Genomic DNA, 27,647 nt, shown 5'->3' with positions numbered 1-27,647 from the left:
TCCTTCCTTCCTTCCTTCCTTCCTTCCCTCCTTCCCTCCTTCCCTCCTTCCCTCCTTCCTTCCTTCCTTCCTTCCTTCCTTCCTTCCTTCCTTCCTTCCTTCCTTCCTTCCTTCCTTCCTTCCTTCCTTCCTTCCTTCCCTCCTTCCCTCCTTCCTTCCTTCCTTCCTTCCTTCCTTCCTTCCTTTCTTTCTTTCTTTCTTTCTTTCTTTCTTTCGAGAGGCAGAGAGAAGATGGGGAAAGGTAGCGGGAGAGAGAGAATCTCAAGCAGGCGCCATGCCAGGCATGAAGCCTGATATGGGGCTCAATCCTACAACCCTGAGATCATGACCAGAGCTGAAATCAAGAGTCGGAAGCTTAACCGACTGAGCCACCCAGGTGCCCCACAGCATGGATGTTTTTTAAGAATATAAGGCCCCCCTCTTTTCTGTAATAGACCGCTCCCCGTTTTGGGTTTGTCTCACGTCTCCTCGTAAGGAGATGGGGGGTTATGCCTTTTTGGCAGGACCCTGCACAGACAGGGACCCTGGGCCTGGTTCCAGTGGCCCCACCGTGGCGCCAGGCCCAGCGCCCCTTGCGGGGGATGTTAGTATCGCTCACCTGGCTCAGGTGCTGCCTGCTTCCTCTGCTTTCATCCCTGTTCCTGAGAAGCAGACTGGGGGTGGGCAGTTCTGGAAGCAGCAAACACCCTGCGGCTCGTGGACATTTCCCCCCTAGACAGCCTCACTGGAGATTCTTGCCTGGACTCATCTTTACTCTGGTGGCTGCTAGATGAGGAGCCCCCATCTCCAGTGACCGCTCCGGTCCACCTGTTGGCCCTCAACATCCTGCCCATGAGGGGGAGCCTTTAATCCCCCCAGCTCGTGCATCTGTTGTTGGCTCAGGCGCGTGGGTTCCCATTTCCAATGGTGTGTAACATATTACTGTCCTGAATGGGTTTGCACAGATTGTCTCAGATTTGGCCAGGGGGAGCCCCTTGAATCTCCTCTGTGTCCTGTGGCACGGCCCCTCATTTTCTGAGCACAGACTCCCTTGCTGGTATTGCAAGAGTTCCCGGGATTGTCCCGTCCCCACCCTGCCCCAGCTCTGGGCTCAGCCATTTCCCTGAAGGGCCCTGGATTCTTGCAGAGACCAAGATCGGGGCGCTAAGGGTGCTCACTGCTCCTGGGATCTCTTTGCTCCTTGGCCCTTTCAGCAGACAAAACTAGGAAACGTGCACGTAAATATACACGTACACAGACACGTACGGATATGCATATGCACTTATGCATGCAAGAATGCATGTCCACAGACATACTTGTATTTTAGAAACTGTGAGGTCACACCCACACCTCTAATTCCGGTCAATCCTCAGGGCGTGTCCTCGCCTCCCCCATTCCATCCTCGGGTGCCCCTTCTTCTGCGGTGAGAATCCTCCCACGCACACCAGCGCTCACTTGCTCAATCCTATAGGGCACGGAAAATACTTTCACAATAGCTGCGCCCGGTGAACAAAGCTGCTGAGCAGAGCTGAGGGTTTGCAGGTCATGAGCTGCTGTGGCTGCCCGGCTCTCAGTTCCTCTCCCTCCCATCACTGTGGCTACAGTGTTTGAAATATAATTAGGTTCATTTGCTTAGGTTTATTTTCAGTTTTAGGGCCCCCGCCATTCAGATCTCAATGATTTAATTTTACTTTTTGAATATATGGAGTGTAACACATCTAACCGGGGTGACCCATAGCAGGAACTGTGTAATTGCTTATGGAAAATTTGCTATGGAAATGTTGGGAGGGAAAAAGTCCAAGTGGAAAGGTTCTTCCTTCTCCTCTTGACCTCAGAGTGAATGCTAACTCCACCCTGACATCCGGACTTCCTGGGTTGCCTCTTAGGGAAGGCCCCCCACCCCGGGGCATCACACCTGCCTGGGGTGCGGTCCCAGGTCTGAGTTTCTCTTGGGGCACTATCCTGCAGGGTGGAGGCCACCAGGACCTGGCCAGGTAGCTTCCAGAGGACCACAGCCCTGGACATGCAACCCGCTGGGGCGGGGAGGCACATATTTGCATGCGGATTGCAAGTGCGTCTGCATAGACCAGGCATCTCTGCTCCCCATCTGACTTGATTTCCTCTTTCTTCTCACTTACTGATTTTCACGAATCCCGATTCCCTTTATGCAATGTATTTAGCAGATTATGGAAAGGCAGGGAAGCCAGGGTGCGTGCTGAAGGACTAGCTCACTGGCCACTCACCACCCACCAGCTGCTGGGGTCCCGGAGTTTCGAGAGAGGGTCCGAGACCTGATTTCCCGGGCTCCTTTCTCTGTTCCCTGGGCCCCACCCCATAGATTTAATGGCTCGCCTCATCTAAAAAATAAAGCTCCAAATGCCTTTCTCCTCCCCAGGAACTGGAACTATTTACTAGGTAGAACTCTTTAATGGATTTTGAAATCTCGGGGGAGGGGCCCCTCTAAGGATGAAAAGCGTCCTTCTGGAGGAGAAAGGTGAGGGACGCAGGGGCCCCTGGGCTAGTGGAGAACCAGCCCTGACTCGGCCCTTCCTCTCGGCCTCCTCCTGGCAGCTGTACCTGATGAAGCAAGAGATGCAGCGCCACAGGATGTCTTCCTCCTGTGAGCGGGAACTGCGCGAGCGGTCCCTGCAGATGACCGGCGGCCTGGAGCCCGGGGACAAGGAGCTGAGCCGCCTGAAGGAAGAGAATGAGAAACTCCGGTCGCTGACCTTCAGCCTGGTGGGTTCGGCTCCCGTCCCCAGCAGCTGCCTGGGGCTCCCGCAGGCTGGGCCGGGGGGTGGGGTGGGGGGGGAGGTGGTTCTCACAGGTGGTCCGCCGAGGGGTGGCTGAGGACAGGGAGGCCATCCAGGGACACCCTACAGTTCCCTTCCTGCTCCTCGCCGGCCCCCAACGTGGCAGGATGGACAGCTATTGGACGTGCCGAGCAAGGCCCCCCTCAGCTCAGCAGCTGCTGCGGTGCTGATTTAGCGGGAATTCGGCTGATTATAAATGACGGGATTCAAGGTTGGTGGTGGGGGGGCGAATTTTCTGCCTGCAGAATATTCTGCCATCCCGCCCAGGCGCACTCTGGAAGGAAGCCGCAGAACGGGTGATGCCAGCTTCTGGAATTATGCAAACTTCTGCCCCTCCTCGTCGATTCCTTTCAGTCAATAAAATGTCTATTTATAGAGCTGTTCCTCCCAATGAGTAGACATTCCCTGGGTGCAGGGCGGGCTGCCGCGGCCGGTCTCCCGCCTGGATGGTTCCGAAGCCCCTTCCTGAGCAGTGGGCCAGAGAGGGAATGGCCTGTCCCTTGGTGTGTCCTCCGCGGAGACTGTGCTGGTGGGTTTGTGGACAGAGCGGCCTGACCCGGCCCACAAGGGGGGATGGCCACCCCGAGAGACTTTCAGTTTCCTTTACTTTCTGGCCTCAAGCCCAGAGAAATAGAAGCGAAATGCACATTTCCCATTTTGATTGTTGACCCTGCCTCTTCTCCTGCCTAGTGTGCAGGGATAAGCTTGAATCCATCCGGATTCACGCCCGGCCCCGAAATTTCCTGCTGCCTGTTCTCGGGGCAGAACGACGGGGCACTTCCCAGGGGCAGGCCTTTCAGGAGGTCGGGGTCCCCGGGCTGACCTCTCTTTGCCCCAGGCGGAGAAGGACATCCTGGAGCAGAACCTGGACGAGGCCCTGGAGAGCAAGCAGGAGCTGGTGGACCGCATCCACTCTCTGAGGGAGCGGGCTGTGGCCGCCGAGAGGCAGCGCAAGCAGGTGACCCCGGCAGGGCAGCACGGGCGGGGAAGACAGGCTCTCACAAATGCTCATCCCCCGGGGGAGCTTGATGGAGCACGGACTCACAGCCCACGGCTAGCGGTCCCGTCTGGTTTGTGGGTGGTCAGAAAAGGACCAGACACACGAGCAACAAAACTCCGGGTGCTTTCCGGTGAGGGGGGTGGTGGTGGTGAGGTTTATTTAGTCGCTACGACAGGCAATGGGAGGATTGGGAGGAAGGGGGCAGGGGGAGAATGAAGCAGCGTGGAGGGAGATTATTTACGTCTCTTGGGACATGGAATGAACAAAACGTGGTTATACCTGCAACATCCACGTGTGTTCTGATAACTGAAAGCAAATATAATCAGCATAGCAACTCCGCAGACACACCTTGAAATTTAGCACTTAAGAAATGAGCAGGAGGTCACCGGTCTCACCTCCCGAACCAACCCCTCTGTCCCCGAGGCCCCCCCTGCCCCGCCCCATCCTCCGCCGACCCCCAGCACCGCTGGCCTGCGCGGGCTATGTTTGTCCCCGGCCAGTACTGGGAAGAGAAGGAGCAGACCCTGCTCCAGTTCCAGAGGACAAAGGTAGACTGTGACCTCTACAAGGAGAAGGTGAACGCCCTGCAGAGCGAACTGCTGCAGCTACAGAAGGAGCGCGACCAGGTACCTTGGCGGGGAAGGGCCCCAGGGCCCGGGCTGGGCGGTGGCAGAATGTGTCGCCTGGCCGAGGCTCCTCGAGAAGCCTTTGGGGTTTGACCCTGGGCTGGCTGGGGTCACGCGGCTCCCTGCGCCCCCCCCCCCCATGGCAGCTGGTTCCAGATTCCCGTCTCTCTCTCCCCCTGCTGTCCCCTACTGACACGCTCCCCCTGTGCCATCCTCCCTCCTTTCCTGTCTGGCTCCCAGGCCTACTCCGCCCGGGACGCAGCCCAGATGGAGATTTCTCAGAAGCTGACAGAGAAGGATGCCCTCCGCAGGAAAGTGTTTGAGCTGACAGACCAGGTCTGTGAACTGCGCCAACAGCTCCGCAGGCCAAAGGCCGAGTCCCTGCAGGGGGTGAGTGCTTCCCTCCCACCCCGCAGGGAGGCTGGCGGCTGTGTGCGCGCGTGGGGCGGGTCCCAGGCCATGTGCCGCCCTGCTGGGACACCGGATTCAGCCATATCTGCCGCACGCTGGCTCGCGTGGGTGAACCTTGTTGCCAAATCACTGAAGTCAAGTTGAGCCTATGTCTGTATCTTCTTTGATGGTAATCGTATGCAAGTCATGGAAGAGGTAGCCGGGTGGAAGGTTCTGGCACCTGTAGCGTATGGTGTTCGATGAAGAAAGAAAGCATATGAAATTGGGCCAGGCAGCCACCCGCTTTTGTAGATGATGCATTCCTGAGATGTTTGCAAGTCCGATGTCCAAGAGCCGACTTCCATGCATGAAGGGAACTATGTTCCCAAAGAGCTAAAATGATTACAGAACCTCCGATTATGGTCTGTCAGCCTCTCCAGCTCCAGGCACCCGGCGGGTGGGTGAGACCCTTAGGCCTAGGCAGACCCTCTTCTTCCTAGGCGGAGCCCCCAGCCCTTCCTCCTTCAACCTCCTCACATCTACCATGTTCCAAAAATATATATATACGTATTAGAAAAAGGTAGACCGCAAGATGCCAACTGTCCTGTCCCTGAGTGTGGAGGATGGGAGAATTTTGCTTTCTTCCCTCTAGTCAGTTCTGTTTGCCCCCAGTATTCTATACGGAGTTAGGAATATGATACATGTGGTATGTGTCACTCGTGTCACCGGTAAGGAACAACATATAATCTCTAAAAGAGATGAAATAGCATTCACCAGGCTGGTTACTTTCTGTCTCCTCGGGGGTCGGCTCCTGCGGTGCTGGGGGTCCCATGCTCCGAGGAGGGGACATGATGAGGGGAGGTTGCCCGGAGGGTGGAGGCGGGAGGTGGAGACAGGAGGGAGGGGACTTGCTGGAAACCCCCAAGAGCATCCAAGAGGAAACGTGCCTGAACTGAGCAGCCCGGGGCCCGTCTTTGGCAGCCTAAGCAGGAAGCCGGCGCCAGGGAGCCCTGTGCGAAGGGAAAGCAGCCGCTGGTGCGCATGTTCGCCCTCTGCCCGCGGGATGACAGTGACTCCAGCTGCCCCGGCCCCCCTGAGGTACGGCGGGGGCCTCCTCCCCTCCCGGGCCAAGCCGGTGCACCCTCACCTGGCGGGACAGACGGGGCCTGGTGCACGCAGGTGCTGGAGACGTCCTCGTGACGTGGATGCAGGCCTGTGTTCAGATCCGTGCAGCACACCCGCCCCGCTGCGCACGTGACCCTCACCAGCCGGGCCCTGGGCCTCTCTGGGCCTCCGTGGCTTCGTATGTGAAGTGGGACCATACTACCCACCGTGTAGATTTATCCGGCCGCACTGAGCGACGTGAGATATGGAAAGCAGCTAGTAGTGTTCCTGGCACACAGTAGGCGCTCAGCTAGCGTGACCTGCCTCTGTGCTATGTCCTTCTCACCGGCTCTGCCCCGACAGTTGGGGACCATGGTTTATTATGGTTTTTCCCCTCATGCCGTGGAGCAGTGGGGAGGTGTCGAGTGGGGTCCCGTGGGAGCCTGCGCCCACCTCTGCCCTGTCCCCCTCCAGTCTCAGCTCTGCTCTGACCTGAACGCCACATCCAACCGTGAGCTGGTGGACAGCTTCCGCTCCAGCAGCCCCGTGCCTCCCAGTCCACAGTCCCTGTATAAGCGGGCCACAGAGGACTTCCGGGAAGACCCCTGGTCTCTCGGGTAACGACTGGCAATGGGGTTCAGGTGGCGCGGGCCCTGGCAGCTCACTGGGACATGGGCTGAGGGCGGCGCAGGTGCAGGGGCTCTGGGTCTGAGCAGGAAGCAAGTGAGGCAGCCCGAGCGGTCTTCCTCCCATGCTTTCCAGTGGCTTCCCAGAAATCCTGCAGGTGAACCGGGGACCCTCCCCGGGGGTGAAGGCAGGTGACGCAGACCTGGATTATGAGACTGTAGACAGGGCAGGTGAGTGCACCCCACCTGGGCCTCTGCAGCCACCCCCCTCCCCTGAGCTGGGCTGGCTGAGCAGGAGGAGAAGTGAGGACAGGGGTCTTCAGGGAGGCAGATGAGACAACCCAGTACCTCTCCAGGGCTTGGGCTGAGGAGGCGAGCTTCACCGCTGCCCCGCCCCGGGCCTCTGGGGCATCCCGACTACCTGGTCCTTCAAGCCCATGCCCTGTTTACTGGGCGTCCTTTCTGTCTCTCACCTTGGAGCCAAGGGAGTTGTGTTCATCTTCCCGTCCAGCTCAGCATTACTGCTCAGATAGCTCCGGACACACGTGTTCTCTCTAACCCTCCCTGGTCTGATGGTGACATCAGAAGGCGGCAGGCTTTAGTCCCCCGCCCCTGGAAAAAGCACCTGCTGGGAACATCTCTCCTCCCGGGTGTGGCACGTGAGACCTTCCCACATCTCCTGTGGCTTATTCCTCATGTTTGTGACTTGGCTTGCCTCCTCTCCTTCTCAACCATGGGCCCCACACAAACAGCCTCCTCACCTTTTCCACCCTGCACACCTGTCTCCAGCCGTGAGCCTCGCGCGCAGCGGGTGCTTAGCACCCCGTCTGGAATTCACCCCAGTGGCCACCAGGGGGCGCACAAACCTTGAGCTGTTCAGAACATTCACCCCTTTAGAGCAGGTGGGGTCCGAGGCTCCTAGTGGGTCACTTGACTAGAAACCTTGCTCCCTGCGAGATGGGGTTAACCGAGAGGGTCCCCCCAGGGCATATCCATCCTGGATGTGATGCTCTTTGTTTCCTTTTTTTTTTTTTTTTTAAAGATTTTATTTATTTGACAGAGAGAGACACAGCGAGAGAGGGAACACAGGCAGGGGGAGTCGGAGAGGGAGAAGCAGGCTTCCCGCTGAGCAGGGAGCCCGACGCGGGGCTCGATCCCAGGACCCCGGGACCACAACCCGAGCCGAAGGCAGACGCCTAACGACTGAGCCACCCAGGCGCCCCACTTTGTTTCCTTCTGCCACAATTCTGTATAACGTCCTAGTTTCCTACACTTTTAGTGGAATTGACCTCAAGTACATCAGGAATATACTATTATCATTTGACTCTGAATGTAATCATGAACGGAGTTTTGTCTGTGAGCTCGGCAAAAATAGCAGGCAACCGTTGACCCAGGCAGAAATGCGGCCCAGGGTTATGCCACATTTGATTATTTTAAGTTTTTATTTTAATCACCCAGTGCTCATCACAACAAGTGTACTCCTTAATCCCCATCACCTGTTTCACCCACCCACCCCCACCTAGATTTGATTTTGAATGAAGCCAGACATCCAAACTCCAGCTGCCCTATCCTGTAAAATGTTGGCAAGTCGTTCAACTATCATGTGAGGACACACTATAGGTCAGACCCCACTCCTGTTTTGGGGAAGATGACCTCAAGTTTCTAAGTAGTGAGGAAGGGAAGAGGCAGGGAGTTTCAGCCTCAGCAGGAGGTGCTGCCCAAGGCTGGGGTGGGGGGACGAGTTTGCCCGAGTAAGCAAAGTTCCGTCGGGAGGGGTGAGCCCCGGGGGCTGGCCTGGCCTGTGGCTGAGCCCTCCACTTCCGTTCAGACGTTCCTGAGTGTGAGAGCAGCCTGCAGCCGTGCACCGGGGGCCTCACCCTCTCATCCAGGTGAGCAGTGGGAGGGGCCGGGGCCAGCAGGTGGCAGGACAGAGTGAGGGCTGTGTCCCATCACTATTGGGAGGTGACAGCCCCCCTGAGGATGAAGTCATGGTTAGGGTGTGTGTGTGTGTGTGTGTGTGTGTGTGTGTGTGAATTCCAGAATGCTGGGGACAGCGGGATCAGGGCCTGGCCTGACCTCCTGCTCTGGTGGCTCGTGGGCTCTGTCACCTCCCCTCCTGCAGCAGCGTCCCAGTGAGGAGGAGGCTGGCCCGCAAGATCCTGAGCCAGGTCACCGTGCTGGCCTTCCAGGGGGATGCGTTGCTGGAGCAGATCAGCATCATTGGTGGCAACCTCACGGGCATCTTCATTCACCGGGTCACCCCTGGCTCGGCGGCGGACGAGATGGCCTTGCGCCCGGGCACCCAGATCATGATGGTGAGTGTGGCCCCCGCCCCACAAGCCCCCGCCCCGGGACCTGCTCCGGGTGGGGTCCGACTTGACAAGGGCGTGTTGTCAGGATAGCCCAGGCTCCCTCTCGGGCTGAGGTTAGACTCACTTAAAGGCTACGTTCCAGTTGACTCCCATGGGAGCCCTGCCCCATCTGGATCCCTGACGTTCGTGAACTCAGGTGGGTGAGCCCGCAAGCTCAGGAGAGGACCACCTGCCATCCGAGAAGGCTTCTGGCTGCAGCGGTGCTGACCCGGGACGTTTGGATAAAGGCCATAGCCCTGTTCTTTCACTGTGCTGATCACATTGTGTGTATGTAGTAAAACACACAGCCATCACATACAATTCACCATCTCGTTGGGGGCATCTTTAAAACCTTTTTTATTGCAAAATATTCGTTAAACTGCAAAACCCATAAATATACCACTTGACTAATTATTATCAAGTGAATATGTGGGCGGGGAGGTGACTTTGATGTGGCCTGGAAGCAGAAAACAGTCACCCTGTTCCTGAGGCTGGTTCCCCCAGGAGGAGCCTGGGGTGAGCTTGGGGTGAGGTGGGGGCAGGTTATGGCAGAGGCGAGGGCTGAGAAGCATGGGCAGGCACCGCCTTTGCTCCGGAGCCCTGGGCCCGCCGGCTCCTCCCTCACCATTAACAGGCTACGTTGTGGTTAAAGCAACTTTTATGATGTTTGGGGAGACAGTCCTGATATCTTAATGTATTTTATTATTATTTATTTACTTTTGAGTTTTTAATTCCCGTTAGTCAACCTACAGTGTTATGTTAGTCTCAAGTGTACAATATAGTAACTCAACACTTCGGTAATCACCCGCTGCTCTTCCCAACTCCTGAATCCCCCTCACCTGTTTCCCCCATCTCCCCACCGCCTCCCCTCTGTAACCATCAGTGTGTTCTCTAGAGTGAAGAGTTGGTTTGTCTCTCTTTTTTCCCCTTTGCTCATTTCTTTTGTTTCTTAAATTCTACATATGAGTGAGATCATATGATAATTGTCTTTCTCTGACTTACTTATTTCACTCAGCATAATACCTTCCAGTTGCATCCATGTCGTTGCAAATGGCAAGATTTCATTCTTTTTGATGACTGAGTAATATCCCATTGTGTGTATATACCGCAGCTTCTTTTTTTTTTTCCTAAGATTTTATTTATTTATTTGACAGAGAGAGAGCGAGAGAGGGAACACAGCAGGGGGGAGTGGGAGAGGGAGAAGCAGGCCTCTGCTTCTAACCACACCCTAACCATGACTTCATCCTCAGGGGGGCTGTCACCTCCCAATAGTGATGGGACACAGCCCTCACTCTGTCCTGCCACCTGCTGGCCCCGGCCCCTCCCACTGCTCACCTGGATGAGAGGGTGAGGCCCCCGGTGCACGGCTGCAGGCTGCTCTCACACTCAGGAACGTCTGAACGGAAGTGGAGGGCTCAGCCACAGGCCAGGCCAGCCCCCGGGGCTCACCCCTCCCGACGGAACTTTGCTTACTCGGGCAAACTCGTCCCCCCACCCCAGCCTTGGGCAGCACCCCCTGCTGGTCTGTCTCCTGCTGAGGCTACCCGCGGAGCAGGTAGCCCGACGCAGGGCTCGATCCCAGGACCCTGGGATCATGACCTGAGCCGGAGGCAGACGCCTAACGACTGAGCCACCCAGGCACCCCCAACCACAGCTTCTTTATCCATTCATCCGTCGATGGACATCTGGGCTCCTTCCATAGTTTGGCTACTGTGGACATTGCTGCTATGAACATTGGGGTGCAGGTGCCCCTTCAAATAAGTATGTTTGTATCCTTTGGGTAAATATCCAGTAGTGCAATTGCTGGATCATGGGGTAGCTCCATTTTTAACTTTTTGAGGAACCTCCATACTGTTTTCCAGAGTGGCTGCACCAGCTTGCATTCCCACCAACAGTGTGGGAGGGTTCCCCTTTCTCCACAGCCTCTCCGACATGTGTTGTTTCTTGCGTTGTTGATTTTAGCTATTCTGACAGGGGTGAGGCCATATCTCATTGTGGTTTTCATTTGCATTTCCCTGAGGATGAGTGATGTTGAGCATCTTTTCATGTGTCTGTTGGCCATCTGGATGTCTTCTGTGGAGAAATATCTACTCATGTCTTCTGCCCATTTTTTTTTTCTTCTGCCTATTTTTAACTGGATTATTTGTTTTTTGGGTGTTGAGTTTTATAAGTTCTTTATATATTTTGGATACTAACCCTTTATTGGATATGTCATTTGCAAATATCTTCTCTCATTCCATAGGTTGGCTTTTAGTTTTGTTGATTGTTTCTTTCACTGTGCAGAAGCTTTTTATTTTTATGTCTTTTGAGTCCCTCGTCTCTGGCTACGCGTCTAGTAAGTTGCTGGGGCCGAGGTCAAAGAAGTTACTGCCTGTGTTCTCCTCTAGGATTTTTATGGTCTCAGGTCTCACATTTAGGTCTTTCATCCACTTTGAATTTGTTTTTCTGTATGGTGTAAGAAACTGGTCCGGTTTCATTCTTTTGCACATAGCAAAAAGCTCCCCAATTTTCCCAACGCCATTTATGGAAGAGACTGTCTTTTTTTCATTGGATATTCTTTCCTGCTTTGTCGAAGATTAGTTGACCATAGGGTTGAGGGTCCATTTCTGGGCTCTCTCTTCTGTTGCATTGATCTATGTGTCTGTTTTTGTGCCAGTACCATAGTGTCTCGATGACCACAGCTTTGTAATAAAACTCGAAGTCTGGAATTGTGATGCCTCCAGCTTTGCTTTTCTTTTTCAAGTTTGCTTTGACTATTTGTCTTTTGTTTTATATAAATTTTAGGATTGTTTGTTCTAGTTCTGTGAAAAATGCTGGTGGTATTTTGAATGGGGATTGCATTAAATGTGTAGTTTGCTCTGGATAGTAGAGACATTTTAACAATATTTGTTCTTCCAACCCATGCGCTTGGAATGTCCTTCCATATTTTTGTGTCATCTTCGATATTTTTCATCAGTGTTTTATAGTTTTCAGAGAACACATATTTTTCCCTCTTTGGTCAGGTTTATTCTTAGGTATCTTATTATTTTTGGTGCTATTGTAAATGGGATTGTTCCCTTGATTTCTCGTTCTGCTGCTTCATTATTGGTGTATTGAAATGCAATGGATTTTTGTATGTTGATTTTGGATCCTGTGACATTACTGAGTTCATAGATCGGTTCTAGCAGTTTCCTGGTGGAGTCTTTCAGTTTTTCTATATAGGGTATCATGTCATCTGCAAATAGTGAAAGTTTTAGTCCTTCCTTAACAATCTGGATGCCTTTTATTTCTTTTTTGTTGTCTGATTGTGGTAGTAGCTAGAATATTTTTTTCATGATAAAAATATATACTCTTCTAAACTTAAAACCACCCAGGGTTGAGCGAATGAGTGGGGTGGACTGCGAGAGCCCTGTGCTCGTGGGCTGTCACCACCAGGGCAACAAAGCGGGGGGGAGGGATGCCGCCCAATGTCCTGCAGGGCCTGGGTCCAGCCCCACAGCACAGAACAATGGCCTCACATGTCAATAGTCCCAAGCTGAGAACCCCTGACCTGAAATGCTCTAGAGTGGAATCTATCTTGAAGAGTGGAAACTTGGCCCTCAGCGGTAATCTTGGCACACCGCGTGTTGGGGAAGGGTGGGTGCTTGATTCTCGGCATGGGAATGAGTGTAGTTGGAGGAGGCCGCTTCAAGATGTCCTGAAGCAGGGCCGGTGGCAAGGGCTCTGGTGGGTGCGTGTGGATGGCTGGGAAGGGTGAGCGGGTCCTACTGTAGAGTCCAGAATCCAGGTCAAAAGAGGCCGACGCTGGTGATTTGCCCTCAGGTGGATTATGAGGCAACAGAGCCCTTGTTCAAGGCCACCTTGGAGGACACCACCCTAGAGCAAGCTGTCGGACTTCTCCAGAGGGTCAACGGCTTCTGCTGCCTGTCTGTGAAGGTCAACATGGAGGGTACACACTCCCGCACCCCGCCCACTCCATGAGGCCCCCACCTGAGACCTGAGCCCCTGGGTGTGCGAAGCCAGCCCTCTCATGCACCCCGGAACCAGACTGTGCCCTAAGTGTGCAGAGGGCCGCAGGGCAGCTGGGGATCTCCTTCCTGCCCATTGGCTCCAGCACCAGAATGGCTCCCAAGACTCTGGGGGAGGCTCCTTCCTTCTTTCCTGCTTTCACATTCCAGAACCTTCCCTGAGTGGGATCATGGCCCCGGGCTTATCTTTGATCAGGTTATAAGAAGTTGGTCCAGGACCTGGAGGCCCAAGTGGCTACCTCAGGGGATTCCTTCTACATCCGGGTGAACCTGGCCATGGAGGCACGGGCGGAGGGGGAGCTGCGGGTGCAATGCAGTGACGTTCTGCACATCAGCGACACCATGTTCCAGGGTCGCAGCTGCTGGCACGCCCACCGCTTGGGCCCCTACAGCACGAAGGGCGTCGAGCACGGCACCATCCCCAACTACGCCCGGTGAGCAGCGGTAGTGCGCTCCAACACCTCTCCAGGTTGGGCCGGGGGTGCGGCCAGGGGTGCGGCCAGGGGGGGCCTGGCTGGCTTCCTGTGAATGACCCCTCCTGCCCAAGAGGAGAGGGTGGGCATGATGAGACACCCCAAAGTGGAATCCCCAGTGTGCCACCCGCAATGTCACCACTTAGATGGGGTTTCTTTGTGGAAAGGGATGACCCTTGGTCCTAGACAATTCTAGAGCATTCAGGACCAGCGTGACATTTGGGGCTGGCTCACTCAGTCACGGGGAGCCATCCTGGGCACTGTAGGACGGTGAGCAGCATCCACCCACTGGACACCAGGAGTCCCTCTGCCCCCCAAGACAATTAAAATGTCTCAGGACATTGCCCAGTGTCTCCTGTGGGTTGGGTGACCACCATCCTGGTGTGTCCAGGACTATTTTGGTTAAAGCTGGGGAAGTCCCGTGTCCTGGGGAGCCCCTCAGTCCTGGGCCAACTGGGACCATGGGCCGCCCTCCCTGGGAGCACCATCAGCCCTGCTGAGAACTGTGTTCTAGATCAACCGTGGTAGACAAAGCAGGGTGTCTTGCCCCGAAGCCTCATCGCTCTCAGTGACGCCAGGCTGGCTGTCGAGATTCTAGAGCGTGGCCCAGACCCAGGTTCCCACGGAGTCACCTGGGTCCCAACTCAGAACAATTCCATTGGCAGTTGCAGGGGGCAGGCTGAGGCTTTGCAGTTTTCCAAAAGCCCCAGGGGACTGTAATGCCCCCCCCCCCCAGGGTGGAGACAGCTGCCTGGGGCTGCAGGGGTGGGTTCGGGCGTGCTGGGCAGGGGCCTGCTTCTTCTTTGAGTCCTCCTTGCCCCTGGGTCAGGGACGGTCTCCTTTGCACAGGGCTCAGCAGCTGCTCATCGCCCTCATCCAGGACATGGCTCAGCAAAGCACCATCGCCCGCAAGGTGAGGTGGTGAGACCTGCCAACCCGGATCCCGGACACAGGGCCCTGCTGCGGTGGGTCCTGCCTCTCTGTCCTGGCCTTCCTCCTCCTGGCTCACATCATCTGGGGTGGGTCCCGCCTGGAGGGTCCTGGCCCCATCTGGGGTGGGCTGGAAGTGGGGCAGGTGCTGGCCTGGGGGCCCAGGGGCAGGGCCCATAGGCTGCTGACCCCATGTGTGTCTCTCCCCAGTGGTCCCTCCAGGCCTTCACCTGGGCCTGCACACCACACCCAGCCTGCAAGCTCCCCTGTGTGCGCAGATACATCACATAGGCTGTCTCTGTCACCCTCCCAGGTCATCCCGTTTGCCTGTCCATCTGCACCCCATCCTAGAACCTCTGATGTCCCGACATAGAACATTCAGCTGTCCCCCAGCAGGATGTTAGGGCAGCTTCCCTGGATTGGGGCAGGTCTAGGCTGTGGGGGCCCCTAGTCTTCCCTCCTGCTTTATGCAGCCTGCCCTCACTTTGGACGCCACACTCAGGAGTGCCCTGCTCGGGGGCTCTGCCTGAGGACCCTGTCCTGCCTCCCTTCGGCTCCCACCCTCTGGCATGGGGCCTGAGCCTCCTGGCTGTTCAGTGGGCACAGCCTGGTGGTCCAGGGACCAGCTTGGATTTTGCAGTGGGCTAGGGTCCTGTCGGCTTGGACACCTGCTCGCCCCTCTTCCCTCCTCCAACAGTCATCCAGGGGACCCCAGAAGCTGGTCCGCATCGTCAGCGTGGACAGAACCAAGGCCAGCCCTCTGCGCTCATCCTTCGACGGGGCCCTGTGGGAGCCCAGCAAGCTGGAAGGTGAGGCGGGTAGCACAGGCTGAGGGGGCTCTTGACCGCCACTGTGTGACGTGTGTGGGTGTGAGGTCGCGACAGAGGTGAGCGTGGCACGCACCCCTATCAGGTCAAACCCTCATTGGAGGCAGTGGGAGTGGATTGAGCGTGAGGTGAATTGTTTGGAGTTAATTTTCTTCTTTTTGGCAAGTGTTTTGGGTGCATGATATGACTGTTGAAAACAGAAGTACAATCTAGAAGAGCAGGGACCGGGAGGGAGGGAGGCCTGGTGCTGTGGGTCCAGCGAGGGCGAGGACCCTGGGGCCTGTGGTCTTGCAGCGTGCTGGAAAGGAAGAGAACTGCTTTTCTCTACCCCCGCTGCGGGCCCGTGGAGCTGAGCCCGGAGAGACGCAGAGCCGCCTCATCAACGGGTGCAAAGAACCACCAGCCACAGGGTGTGGGACACACGTGTCCCTGGTGCAGGCTGAGCCTGTGTTACTGCCCCAAACACGCACGGTCTGTGCTGTGGCCCGAGAGGCTGGTGGACTGCCCAGCTTGGCGCCCGGCCCGCTCACACCTCCTCTCCCCCACAGAGTGCTCCACTGCGTGCTTCTGGGCTGAGAGCTGCTTCACCCTGGTGCCCTACACCCTGGTGCACCCCCACAGGCCCAGCCAGCCCCGGCCAGTGATCTTTGTGCCCAGGGTGGTAGGGAAGATCCTGAGCGAGAAGCTGTGCCTCCTCCAAGGGTTCAAGAAATGCCCAGCAGGTACGCCATCACCTGGGAGCCCCACCTGCCTGCCGGGTGGCAGGGCAAGGCCTTGGCAGAATGCTTGCCTTCGCTCGGGAGAGCAGTGTGGAGGTCACCGTGCGAGTGTCCTGGGCCGCGTGCAACAGCAGAGGTCTATTGCCCCGTGGTGATGGAGTCCAGAAGGCTGGGATCCAGGTGTCTCTGTGCTGCCCCCGCCCCCCGCCCAGAGGTTCTCAGGGGGAGTCACTCCTTTCCTCTTCTGGCTTCCAGTGGTGCTGATGGTCCTGGGGGTCCTTGGCTTGTGGCTGCGTCACTTCCGTCTCTGCCTCCTTGTCACCTGGCCTCCTCCCGTCTCTCTGTGTCTTCACACGGTCTTCTTATAAGGAACCAGTCATGGATTCAGGGTCCATCTTACTCTAGTGCGACCTCATCTTCACTAACCACATCCGCCAAGACCCTATTTCCAAATACGGTCACATTCCCAGGTTCCAGACGGTCACGTATCCTGGGGGGATGCTATTCAATCCAGTGCGGTTACTGCTGGCAGATAGGTTTGTACTCAGGTGGGACAGGACCCCCAAATGGCTCTGTCCACCTGCTCACCCCCAGAGCTGCTTGGTGGAGAGTCACGGAGAGGAGCGGGCCATCTGGAATCCTGGATCCCGGGGGACAGGGTCTGAGTGCCTGCACAGCAGGAGAGGTGGTTCCAAGGTTGGCGAGCAGGAGAGCAGCTTTGTGGGTCTTCATTCATCAGCTCGTCAATGGCTACCGGAAGCCTTGGGTTACCACCGGAGGGGGAATAGGGCTCTGTCCGGACCCCCCTGGGGTTCACAGAGGGCACAGGGGTGAGCGAGTCTGGCTCCTCTAGCAGGCACCTCCCGTATGCCAGGTTCCCGGCAGGGAGCTGGAGAGGGGCAGCCTCCTGGAGACAGACAGGCTGCTGGGCGTTGGCTCCACAAGTGGCCCAGCGAGGGAGACAGATGCTTTGGAGAAGACGGGGGGCGCAGCTGGGCTCTGACGGGCAGGCAGGAGTTGGTGGGGCCACAGGCCGGGCAAAGGTGCTGTGTGCTGCGGCCCCAGGGGCCAGAGGGGGGCCAGAGGCGCTGCAGGTGCAGCACGCCGGGGAGGAAAGGCCTCGGAGGGAGCTGTCTGTGAGCTGGAGTCCCCGTGATGGGGGCGGGGGTGGGGGGCGGTCTGACGGAGGAGAACGCGCACTCAGAACAGAGGCGATTCAGGAAGAAAAGCACAAGCGGGGTGTGTTTTGACAGGTTTATTCAGTGCAAGGGTTCTCAACCTTGGCCCTGACAGTTGGGTGGGGCTGCCTCCCCCCGTGTGGGGGCATCCTGGGAACTGCAGGACGTTGAGCAGCACCCCGGCCTCCACCCAGTAGACATAGCATGCCCCCCCCAGTGGTGACAGCCACAAATGTCTCCAGACGTCGCCAAGTGTCCCCTGGGGGTGTAGCTGCGCCCAGCTGGGAAGCGCCTATGTGTGGGCTCTAAGGCATTTCTAGGTGTGAGAAGCTGGATGTGTGCACTTGCACTTTTGGAGCTTGGGCGGGGGTGATGGGGAGGGCCTCGTTTATCTGCATCGTTGAGTGTGCAGGGCACAGACTCCTCTTGAGTGCTAAGAGCAGGGTCAGGTTTATAAAGAGGACATCCTGGGAGGCACGTCCCCCAGAACTGGTGGGGGACCATGGGCGGCACGTTCAGCATAGAGCTCCCTCAGGACCTCACAGAGTGTGATGTCCCTGTCCACTGTCACCTTCAGAGTACTTGAGCCAGGAGGAATATGATGCCTCCAGCCAGAGAGGGGACATCATCCAGGAGGGGGAGGCATCTGGTGGCCGCTACTGGGTGACCCGCCGGGCTGTCGAGTCCCTCATGGAAAAGGTAAGGGGGGGCACCTGGGTGGTTCCGTCGGTTAAGCGTCTGCCTTCGGCTCAGGTCATGATCCTGGGGTCCTGGGATTGAGCCCCACGTCGGGCTCCCTGCTCAGCGGGGAGCCTGCTCCCTCTCCCACTGCCCCTCCCCCCCAACTCACGCTCTCTGTCTCTCAGTCCTGCTCTCTCTCTCTGTCAAATAAAATCTTTAAAAAAAGAAAAGGTAAGGGGCAGGTGGGGGCTGCTCTGGGGGCTTGGGGACCATCTCCAGAGGACCTTGAGATCTGGGGGACCCTGGTCGCCAACCTGCAAGCCAGGGACCCCTGGTGCTGGTGCTCAGCTCGTCTCTGGCTCTGCGTTCAGAGGGAGGAGTGCAGAAAGATCCAGCCCCGTCTCTGCCATCTGGGATCCGTGGGACTCTGGGCCAGCCTCTTAACATCCCTGAGCCCGGTTCCTCAACACAGGAAATGCTGAATAATATTTGTTAAATAACGAGTAAATGGAGATAACACCCCATGACTTGAGGCTCACACAAATACATGAAAGGCAGCTTACGGTGAACCATGCAGTTTCATGTGGACCTAAGAGGGCCAGGCCCAGCTGTGCACCAGAGGCAGATGCCCCCTTCCCAACAGTCCGCTCGCCCCTCCCCCCCCCGCAGAGGCTGATGGAGCCTTCCGACCCCCTGGGTTCCAGCCCCTCTCAAAGGCTCCCTCAACCCCGATGGCTCTCAGTTCCTAGATTTTCCAGATGACAAACCAAAGGGACAGACTCTTGATTGTAGAACAAGTGCCCTCGGCCACCACAGAACATCCCTGGCTTCTCTTCCCACTGCCCCTCCCGGGTGTGGTCTCCCTTTGTCGTCTCCAAGGCCGAGGACCTTGACCCATCCATCTCCCACGTTCCCCTCCAGAACACCCACGCCCTCCTGGACATCCAGCTGGACAGCATCTGTGCCCTGCACAGGATGGAGATCTTCCCCATCATCATCCACATCCCCATCAACGAGAGGGCAGCAAAGAAACTCAAGTAGGTATGCCCCCGAGGGCCAGCGGTGGGGTCTACACCTGGCACCACTTGCCTCCGGGGCATGGGGCGGGGGGTGTCCAGGAACTCACCCTGCGCCAGTGCCTGGAAGCGTGGCAGGGCAGTGCCCCCACAGCTTCTGGGACAAGGGACCTGCTGCCCTCCCCCAGGCAACAGCCTGGGGGACGGTGAGGTGAGACCTGGAGCCTGCCTTGACTTGACTAAGGGCACGTGCTCACTGGGGTACACGCAGCTGACAGTCCACCCGTGCTAGGTGAGGACAGGGGCTGAAAACCATTACGTGGTTTACGGTTGGGGACAAACCCAGACATCCTGTTGCCCCCTTATAACATGTCAGCCGAGCTTGTAAACCAGAGCCCGCCCCCCCGCCCCCCGCCGTGCCAGTCATCTGGGGCCTGACTCGTGTGTCCTCTACGAGGCACTTGGGCCCCTCGAAGCGGGGGTCTGTACGCTGCCCCCTGGACTCCGAGCTGGGCTCTGCTCCGGGCAGCCAGCATGCGGCTCTCCCTAAGCGTGTCCCACCGTGTCTGGCCCGTGCAGGAAGGCCCTGCAGCGGCACGGCACATCCGAGGAGCAGCTCCTGGAGGCGGGCAGGCAGGAGGAGGCTGAGCTGGACAAGGCGCCCTGTCTATACAGCAGCCTGGCCCCCGAAGGCTGGGGTGACCTGGAAGCACTGCTCGGCTGTGTGCGCTGCGCCATCGGAGACGAGCAGAAGAAGATCGTGTGGACAGAGCAGAGCCCCCGTTGACGGCCCCGCAGTCCCCTCCAGGGCCTGTGGGGATCTCTGAGTCCCTGTGATTTGAGCTCAGAGCCTCGCGGGCACAGCCTTGGGGGTGCTCACCACATAAGCCCAGCTCTCCGAGCATCTGTTCCCCTCACTGGGGTCCAACCTTGAACTCCACTCTGTGCAGGTCACAGGTGGGCATTCGAACCATCCGCCCACCTTTCTGTGCAAGTCATCTCCCCCTCCTCCAAGGCTTGGCTGCCAGGGTCTGAACCAGAGGCCCTGAAAACACGTCTGTGGTTTGGCATCTCCTGCACCCTCCCTCCCACAGCGGAAGGCCCCAGATGTCTCCAGAAAACCAACTGTCTGACCCAATTCTTCCCTTTTGCATTTCAATGTGCCAAAGGGCTCGTTCCAAAGCCACCAAGGCAGCAGGCTGGTAGCCCTGGTGCCCCCTAAAGTCACTGCCATCCCCACCCAGAGTGAAGGCACAGACCCCCTTGTAAGGTAAGCCTGGCTAGCTTTCTCAGCTTCTGATGGCTGACACCTGCTTCAGTGACTCAAGTTTGGAAAGTCGTGTGTACAAACTGGGAAATATGGTTTCCCAACAAAGGAAACAGTATTTTCGTGGGTTTCTGCCTGGTGGCCACCATACCTGATTCAGGGACCCACGGGGGTGTCCTGGAAAAGCCTCCCACAAATACCCTTGCACACCGGCCGGGCTCCTCCTGAGCCCGAGATCTGCCCCCTCTACCGGGCAGCCCACTCAGCCCCTTCTCCAGGGCAAAGTGCCTTTCCTCCACCTCCAGAGCTCAGTAGACATGTGGGCATGGTTGGGCCCAGCCCCCAGGCCCCCTAGCACCTGGCTGTGCCCCCTACTGTGGGAGACTGAATGTCATTCCCCCGAACCCGAGTGCCTCAGGAAGTTGCTCTAGAATTCAGGCCAGCCTTCTCATAAACAAGCCAGAAAATGAACTTCTGCACATTTTACTAAAATAAAAGGCTTTTACGGTGTCCCGGACTGTGGATCTTCCTCCACGCCCCCAAGATGGTGTTGGTGGGGGAGGGCAGGGGAGAGCGGGAGCCCACCCACTCAAGGGAAAAAGCCCCCGCGTTCTGGGCTTTCCAGGGAGACCTTCTGCTTTCCCGGCAGGCGGGCACCGGGCAGGTGTGGAGCATCTGTGAGCAACATCTGTGCCACAGCCCTGGAGTCCAACCGGACAGAACTAACCCAAGCCAGAGGACGGGCTCTTCCCCCTTGGACATTCAAAAAGGACGAGCTTGCCTCTATAGACCATAGAATGAAACTCGGCACGTGGGGAGCCTGCCATGAATCAGCGGCCTAGCGGAAACCCAGCCAGGGTCAGGAACTTGACCGTGGGGCAGAGCAAAACAAGCCCCAGGCGTGTTCACAGATTTTTTCAAGACCAGAGATTGATAAAAGGCAGATACCGCGTCCCTACATAGAGTGTAGTCTGAACCCTCCCAGCACCCATGTGGTACCTGGAAGTGGGAACATCTGGGGGCTCCAAAGAATGAAAAGGATCTTAAGCTCCAGGTCCCAGCCCCTTCTCTCTGCAGGTCCCCAACCTGACCCAGGACACGAGACCCCCTTGCCCAGACCACCCTCACCTGACACGGACTGGGGGCCCCACCCTGTTCCAGGATCCCCTGGAATTCCTATGCTGAGACAGGGCTCAGACACAAGAACAGCAGCGTCCCCTACCACGGGGGGGGGAAGGACTGGGTCACACGCCCTGTTCTCCCCTCCAGGCAGTGGCAGAATGACACCAACATCGGGGAGAGCCCTTATCAGATGGGCCACGTGGGGACCCGGTCTGGGGAGGCTGCGCACGTGCCCCAGGGAGGCTCACAGCTCGTTGTGGAGTGGCCGGCACTGGGGGGAGAGCCTCTCCTCCAGGACGCCATCGGGAGCACACACCCAGGGGTCATGGGTCTCCCACTGCCACTTGGCCAGCTCGGTCTGCAGCAGTTCAAGAACCTGCGCATAGTGGGGGTTGGCAGCCAGGTTCCGGGTCTCGTGGGGGTCCTGGCTCCTGTCATACAGCTCCCAACGCTCCCGGTAGTAGTAACGGTGGAGATCCTTATACCAGCCGGTGGGGTGGCCGGCCACAGTGCGGTTCAGGAGGTCCTGGAAGGTGGGCGACACGTAGAAGTCCTGGTCGATGGGAAAGGGCATCTTGAAATTGAGGTTGTGCACGAGGTGGAAGGTCTGGTGGTGCACGGAGCGCATGGGGTAGGCCATGGTGACCTCGTGGTGACTCTGGCTGCCAAAGACGGTGCTCCAGAGGGGCTCTGCCTCCAGCACCGGCAGGAGGGACCGGCCCGTGAGCCAGACAGTCTTTGAGCCAAAGATGGCATAGCTCGGGTAAGGGATGGAGAACCAGTCCAAGATGGTGGGCGTGAGATCTGGAAAGGAGGTGGTGTCTCAGCACGGCAGCCCTCCAGCCACCAAGCCACTCTGACTCCAAGCCACTCTGGAACACTGGGGGGCCACCTCGTATACTGGATCACCAACAGGGAGGAGCCGCTGTGGGCCCCATACCTGTCAAGGTTGTCTCGGCCCTCTAGCACACAATGCCTTTAATGGTTTAACAAGAGGCCCCAACTTGGTGATATTCGGGATCCTACCAGAATCCTTTGGATCAGTAAGGAAGCCCCCACGGAGGGGGCGCAGCTATTCCTGCCCTGTGCTGTGGCCACAATGCTCCCCGACTTGTGCTTTGGGGCCAAAGGGAAATGTGGGCCCCAAGCTGCATGGGTCCTGCTGCCCTGAACCCTCAAAACAGGGGCTCCCCGGGGCCTGCAGCATCAGTATCACTTGGGAGCTTGTCACAAATGCTACTTCTCAGGCTCCACCCCAGATCTACTTCACCAGACGCTCTGGGGGTGGGGCCTGCCGGGTGGGCGTTAACAAGTGCTCCAGCTGAGGCCGCGCTCACCAGCGGGCCAGTGGGGAGGGCAACCGTCTCAAAGACCGCGAGACCCAAGCTAGAATCCTAGCTCGGTGCTTAAGAACTGTGGGACCTTGGGCAACTTACCTCTCTGATCCTCACTGCTGCATTTGTAGAATGGGGTGGTCGTCCCTTCCTTGCCCAGGTGGTGTGGGCACCACATAAGGCAGCGGGCCGCGGAGCACTGCCTGGACGTGGTGGTGCCGCTCAAGTTTCAGCTCCCCCACCCCCGCCCGTGTGAGCTGCAGAGCCGTACCTAAAAGACTCACGTAGGCCTCGCTGACTTGGCCCCAGCGTTTCATGTGCTCTGGGGACGACACCAGCAAGGGTTCAGCCGTGCCCGGCCAGTACAGGTTGGTCCTGCCGCTGGGGAAGGGGATTCCGTTGTCGGATGTGAAGATCACCAGGGTGTCATTCAGGACACCTGCTCCGCGCAGCTCCTGGAGCACGAGTCCGACCCCTGGGGGTGCAGAGGGGACAACAGAGCTCAGCCACGGCTGGGCATGCAAGCGCGGGAACACGTGTGCGCTCACACATTTCTTCATCGGGCTGCTGGACCCTGCACCCCTGCCGTCCCTCCCTCCCACCCAGCACCCCGTCCAGCAGTAAGCCAGGGAGGTCGGCCATCCCTCAGCACGTCCACGTCACCCTGTGCAGCTGCTACCTGCAGACGCTGGTTTTTGTTTTGTTTTCCAGACTCTCATGCCTGTCCCGGGGGATAACTGGGCAGTATGGGCAGTGGCTGGAAGACAGGACTCCCTCTACGCCTGTCCCCTCCCCAGGTTACCACCGGCTAATAGTGGTTCTCCCAACCGGAGAAGAGATCTTTGCAGCTGCAATCGTCAAGGATCTCAAGGAGACTGTCCCAAAGTGCCCAGGTGGACCCTAAGTCCCATGACAAGTGTCCTTATAGAAGAAACACTGAGAAGACACCCAATAGGCTGTGTGAGGACGGGGCAGAGAGGGGAGGGATGCAGCCAGGAGCCAAGGAACGCCTGGGGCCACCAGACGCTGGAAGAAACAGGAAGGACTGTGCTGTCTCCTATAGGGCCTGCAGGGGGGACACGGCCCCGCCGACACTGTGACTTCGGAGCTCTGGTCTGGGATGGGGCCCATGCTGGGGCGTACCCCACAGTCCAGGCTCCTTGAACCCACCTTGGTCCATGCGGCCGATGGTGGTGTACTGAGCAGCCAGGTCCGCTCGGGCTGCAGGAGTGTCAGGGACGAAATAAGGCACCTGGAGGGGCACGCGGGTGCAAAGTCAGGGCTAGAACACGCGGGCAGACAAGCTGGGGGGAAGGGGTGACCAGTCCTTGAATTGGGGTAGGAGATTGAGGAGCCGGCCTTCCTTCCAGAGCCTGAGATCACCCTCCACCAGTGAACGGTTGAGCCCAGAACGTCCCTGCTTCCGGACACGTCACTCCACATCTTGACGCCTCTCTTTGCCGGCCCCGTGGACGGGAACCCGGATCCACTGAGTCACAGAGTCTCCTCTTAAACGTGGGGCCAGGGCAGCCAAGTCCTCCGATTTACGAGGTGGAGGAGGAAGGGTAAGCGAACATCTCGGACACATGGTGAGGGGCTCCTACCAGCACGTCCTGTGGGTCGTAGGTCTGCGGAGTCCAGTCTGGGATCCGCCCCATGCCACTCTCCCCGTTGCCAAACTTCTCACAGAAGGTCCCGTACTGGGGCTGGGAGTGCCCACAGCGGTGGGGGTCGTGGAAGGCGACGTAGAGGAAGAAGGGCCTGCCCAGGGAGGGAGGGGCTTGAGTCCCGAGGTCAGCCGGTGGACATGCCACCTGGCTTTCTACTCTGGGGAGCCCCCTTCTTTAGGAGGGAACACCCCTCAGCGTCGCTCACTTCTCCAGAACTGAAAGTCTCCCTGGGACTCTCCGTCTCAGGTTCCCCGTGTCTCCTCTCCTTTTGAGTTTCTGGACCCTTCTCCCCCTCCCCCACTCCCCCACCTGGGGCCTCCAAGAATCCCCACTAAAGACTCTGGGATGTGCATCACAGGTTAACTGCCCAGAGGTCTGGCCGCGTGAGGGAGGGGACGGGGGCGTCCTCACACCTGTCATCCTGAGTCTGCAGGAACTTCCGGACCAGCAGCTTCATTCTGGTGATGTTCCGCCCCACCTGGAGGATGGAGCCGTTCTCCTCCGTGTACGCAAATTCAAACGGGTACACCGTCTCGGGCCCCACATGCTTCTTCCCAATGATGCCTGGAGGTGGGGACGTGGGCCTGCCAGGGTCCCGGAGCTATCCCACTGTCCCCCAAACCCCACGGCCCTGGCGTAGCCGCCATGAGATCAGCCCAGGCCCTTGTCCTCACGGACCCAGGGCCCAGGGAGAAGGCCCTGGACCTTGGGTGCTCCGAGCACGTGACACAGGCGGAGGGTGGCTCAGGACCAGGCCTCACCCCGCCGGGGCATGAGGCCACTCACCTGTGCGAATGCCGGCTTGGCCAAGCAGCCTTGGCAGACTCTGCACCTCGTTGAAGGAGGTGAAGTGGTGGACACCCTGGTGCAGGCCGTACATCCCGTTCTGATGCTGCGGCAGAGATGCCCATGAGGCGGGATCCCGCCCTGCCTGCCCCCACTCTCCCCATGGCCCTGCCTGCCCGCCCCCCGCCCCCCGGAGAGCCCGGCAGCCAGCATCCTGGGAGAGTCTCACCGCCTCTCCCAGGCCACGGGACGTCAGCAGGGAACATGGCAGACTGAGAAAATGTACCCATAATTACGGGTGGTTTTTATTTTCTTCTCGTCTACCTGTACTTCCCAACTTCTTTGTCATGAACACGTACCGTGGTGGGAAAAAGGGCAGCAAACCTCTAATTAACTGGATTTTTTACAGTGCAAAAAAACCAGTCGACACATCACAAAGTCAGACTAGAAAAAGACGTAAGGTGCGATGGGGCAGCCCTGTCCTCACTCCTGCGGCCCGTGGCTGCTGCCCAAGGAGCCTTCCGGGGGGGTGGTGGTGGGGGCACAGACCACACGTGCGCCTCGGTCTCTCGGATGGGGACACAGGGCACAGCGGCTCACCGTCAGAGGATGTCATGAGGCACAGGTCCAAATAAGTACCTGCGTCCCCACGTTCATAGCAACACTACTCATCACAATCACGGGTAGGAGCAACCTAAGTGTCCACGGAGGGATGGACGGGTGAACGAAACGGGCCATACCCATAGGATGGGTCGCTGGCCAGCCTTTTCGGCCACGAGAAGGAAGGCTGTTCTGTGCTACATTGTGTGGGGAGCTGGGGGGCACTCTGCTCAGTGCAATAAGGCAGTCAAAGGACTGCCAAAAGGACACACACTGTAGGACTCCCCTAGAATAACCAAGTTCAGAGAGACAGAGAGGTGATGAGCAGTTGCCAGGGGCCGGGGAAGGGGAGCGGGGAGCAGTGTTAACGGGCACAGCACTTCCATTTGGGAAGATGAAGTTCTGGAGGTGGACAGATGGACGCATGGCTGCACAACAGTGTGAATGGACCTGATGCCACTGAGCTGCACATTTGTGAACGATTAAAAGGGTGAGTTCTATGCTATGCACATCCTAGCAGAGCAAACACAGAGGAAGTGCTTCACAGGGCACCTCTTACCTGCACTCAAGCTCCCGGACGATATCGTAACATGAGTTAATGCTGAGCAAGTGCTTGTCGGACACCTTCCCACGTGCTTTATGTATAAACCACGAGCTAGGCCAACCCCATAACAATTCCACGAACGAGGTATTATCAAGACCCCGTTTAACAGGTAAGGAGATCGAGGTGCACAAATAGTGCTTTACTCACAGTCACACAGAGCAGTGGAGCCAGGGCTCATGGTGGGCAGGTGGTGGGGAAAAGAAGGTGAGCACATCCCAAGAGAGGTGAGGGAGGGGCTCTCCCTCTCCCGTGCCCTCCTCCTGCACCCCTGCAGCCCTCACCTGGGGCAGGCCAGTGAGCAGACTGGCCCGGCTGGGAGAGCAGCTGCTGACGGAAGTGAAGGCATTGCGGAAGACTAGGCTGCGGCGGGCCAAGGCGTCCAGGTGGGGGGTGCTGATGGCACTGTTGTTGTAGGTACCACTCTCAAAGCCTCCATCGTCCGCTGAGGAAGGCAGAGACACTGAGGCCGTGGTGGCCTGGGCCAGTGAGGTCCACGCAAGTGGGATACCCGGGTGGGCATGACCCAAGCGGGCATGACATCTGGGCGGCCTGACACCTTCCCGGGACTGATACCCAGGGGTCATGACACCCAGAGGGCATGATACTCAGGTGGCCCTGTTAGCAAGTGGGCATGACTGGGCAGTCCTGAGCTCGGCAAACGCTGCATGAGGATGCGGTTTCTGTACCTGTGTCCCCAGCAAGGAGGAGCTGATGGGAGCCCTTAGGGGAGAACTCTTTTATGCTACAATCAGTTGCAAGGCCTGGTTGGGGACCACAAAGTTAATCAGAGAGAGTGCGTCTGGTACAACGCCAAACCTCAAAAGAGGAAAAGAATAGGGTTGTCTTGTGACAGCTGGAGCCCTGGTCACCAAGTCTCTGAACAGCAAGCACTAGAAGAACTTGTGATTTCTGGGAAGGGCTGGGGTTAGGGGAGAGGGCGGGGGTGCGGAGTGAGGGGGGTGGGCTGTGCTTTTCAGCCAGAGAAGATCTGAGCCACAGGGCTCCGTGGTCTGAAAACGCAAGGGCAAACTTACAGGGTTACACCGCTGGGGAGGAGAGGAGGGCGGGGCGCCCCGGGGCACGCAGCCACGTCTCCGGGGACTTGGGCATCAGCCCCTCTTCCAGCATCCCCTCTAGGGACTGTACAACACTGCGTTCTGGAAAACAGCCCAGCTTCCCGAGCTGGGCGCCCTGGCTGATCTGGGCACGGGTGGGGGTGGGGGTCAGAGCCGGGGGCAGGACTGGGGTGCTGAAGGCTGGCCGACACGCGATGCCTGAGGCCGCCCCTGCCTCCCTCTCCAAGGAGCCGACCGCGAAGGGTCTGGGGCCGCGGGGAGCGCCGACGCGAAGGGCTGCAGGGCTCGCTGGCTGGGGCGCACTCACCGAGGATCAGCAGCACGTTCCGGGGACGCGCCGGGCGCAAGCGGCAGAGGACCAGGGCCAGCAGCAGCCCCCAGCAGGCCGGCCCTCGGCGGCGCATGGCGGCGGTTCAGCCCCGCCCCACCCCGCCCGCGGTCACGCGTGCGCTGGCCCCGCCCTCCGGT

The 27,647-nt window shown here is 58.1% G+C and overlaps 2 protein-coding genes across 5 annotated transcripts in view; one reads left to right on the top strand and one right to left on the bottom strand.

The window, feature by feature from the left end:
• CARD14 (caspase recruitment domain family member 14) overlaps positions 1 to 20,415 on the top strand; it is a 24,349-nt gene extending 3,934 nt beyond the window's left edge. The window contains exons 4-20 of the mRNA XM_025859978.2: positions 2,551 to 2,718; positions 3,631 to 3,750; positions 4,293 to 4,418; positions 4,659 to 4,808; positions 5,790 to 5,906; positions 6,387 to 6,529; positions 6,675 to 6,769; positions 8,367 to 8,427; positions 8,661 to 8,853; positions 12,691 to 12,817; positions 13,093 to 13,330; positions 14,219 to 14,282; positions 14,997 to 15,108; positions 15,675 to 15,848; positions 17,601 to 17,722; positions 18,626 to 18,741; positions 19,300 to 20,415. Of these exons, the coding sequence (XP_025715763.1) occupies positions 2,551 to 2,718; positions 3,631 to 3,750; positions 4,293 to 4,418; positions 4,659 to 4,808; positions 5,790 to 5,906; positions 6,387 to 6,529; positions 6,675 to 6,769; positions 8,367 to 8,427; positions 8,661 to 8,853; positions 12,691 to 12,817; positions 13,093 to 13,330; positions 14,219 to 14,282; positions 14,997 to 15,108; positions 15,675 to 15,848; positions 17,601 to 17,722; positions 18,626 to 18,741; positions 19,300 to 19,507 (2,334 nt within the window). The 3' untranslated portion in view covers positions 19,508 to 20,415. The remainder of the gene's footprint in view (positions 1 to 2,550; positions 2,719 to 3,630; positions 3,751 to 4,292; positions 4,419 to 4,658; positions 4,809 to 5,789; positions 5,907 to 6,386; positions 6,530 to 6,674; positions 6,770 to 8,366; positions 8,428 to 8,660; positions 8,854 to 12,690; positions 12,818 to 13,092; positions 13,331 to 14,218; positions 14,283 to 14,996; positions 15,109 to 15,674; positions 15,849 to 17,600; positions 17,723 to 18,625; positions 18,742 to 19,299) is intronic.
• A 39-nt stretch (positions 20,416 to 20,454) lies between these two features.
• Positions 20,455 to 27,620, bottom strand: SGSH (N-sulfoglucosamine sulfohydrolase). 4 transcript variants are annotated; one of them, XM_025859959.2, is made up of 9 exons: positions 27,487 to 27,601; positions 27,138 to 27,303; positions 26,385 to 26,545; positions 24,900 to 25,005; positions 24,527 to 24,591; positions 24,048 to 24,204; positions 23,614 to 23,695; positions 22,715 to 22,918; positions 20,455 to 21,913 (listed from the first exon to the last, which is right to left on the bottom strand). In XM_025859959.2, exons 3-9 carry the CDS (start codon positions 26,447 to 26,449, stop codon positions 21,354 to 21,356), a joined length of 1,239 nt encoding a protein of 412 aa, XP_025715744.1. In that variant the 5' UTR covers positions 26,450 to 26,545; positions 27,138 to 27,303; positions 27,487 to 27,601; the 3' UTR covers positions 20,455 to 21,353. The 4 variants fall into 4 exon arrangements, with proteins under 4 accessions (XP_025715744.1, XP_025715743.1, XP_025715745.1 ...); XM_025859958.2 differs by lacking the exon at positions 27,138 to 27,303 and having other exon boundaries at positions 24,527 to 24,677; positions 27,487 to 27,620; XM_025859960.2 differs by lacking the exon at positions 27,138 to 27,303 and having other exon boundaries at positions 27,487 to 27,605.
• Between the last annotated feature and the right edge of the window lie 27 nt (positions 27,621 to 27,647).

The sequence above is a fragment of the Callorhinus ursinus genome, unplaced genomic scaffold (assembly GCF_003265705.2).
Source record: "Callorhinus ursinus isolate GAN/ISIS: 27379988/994484 unplaced genomic scaffold, GSC_fseal_2.0 scaffold68, whole genome shotgun sequence".
In the NCBI taxonomy this organism is placed as follows: domain Eukaryota; kingdom Metazoa; phylum Chordata; class Mammalia; order Carnivora; family Otariidae; genus Callorhinus; species Callorhinus ursinus.
The sequence above is the reverse complement of the archived record's forward strand: the minus strand, read 5'-3'. Positions and strand labels throughout refer to the sequence as shown.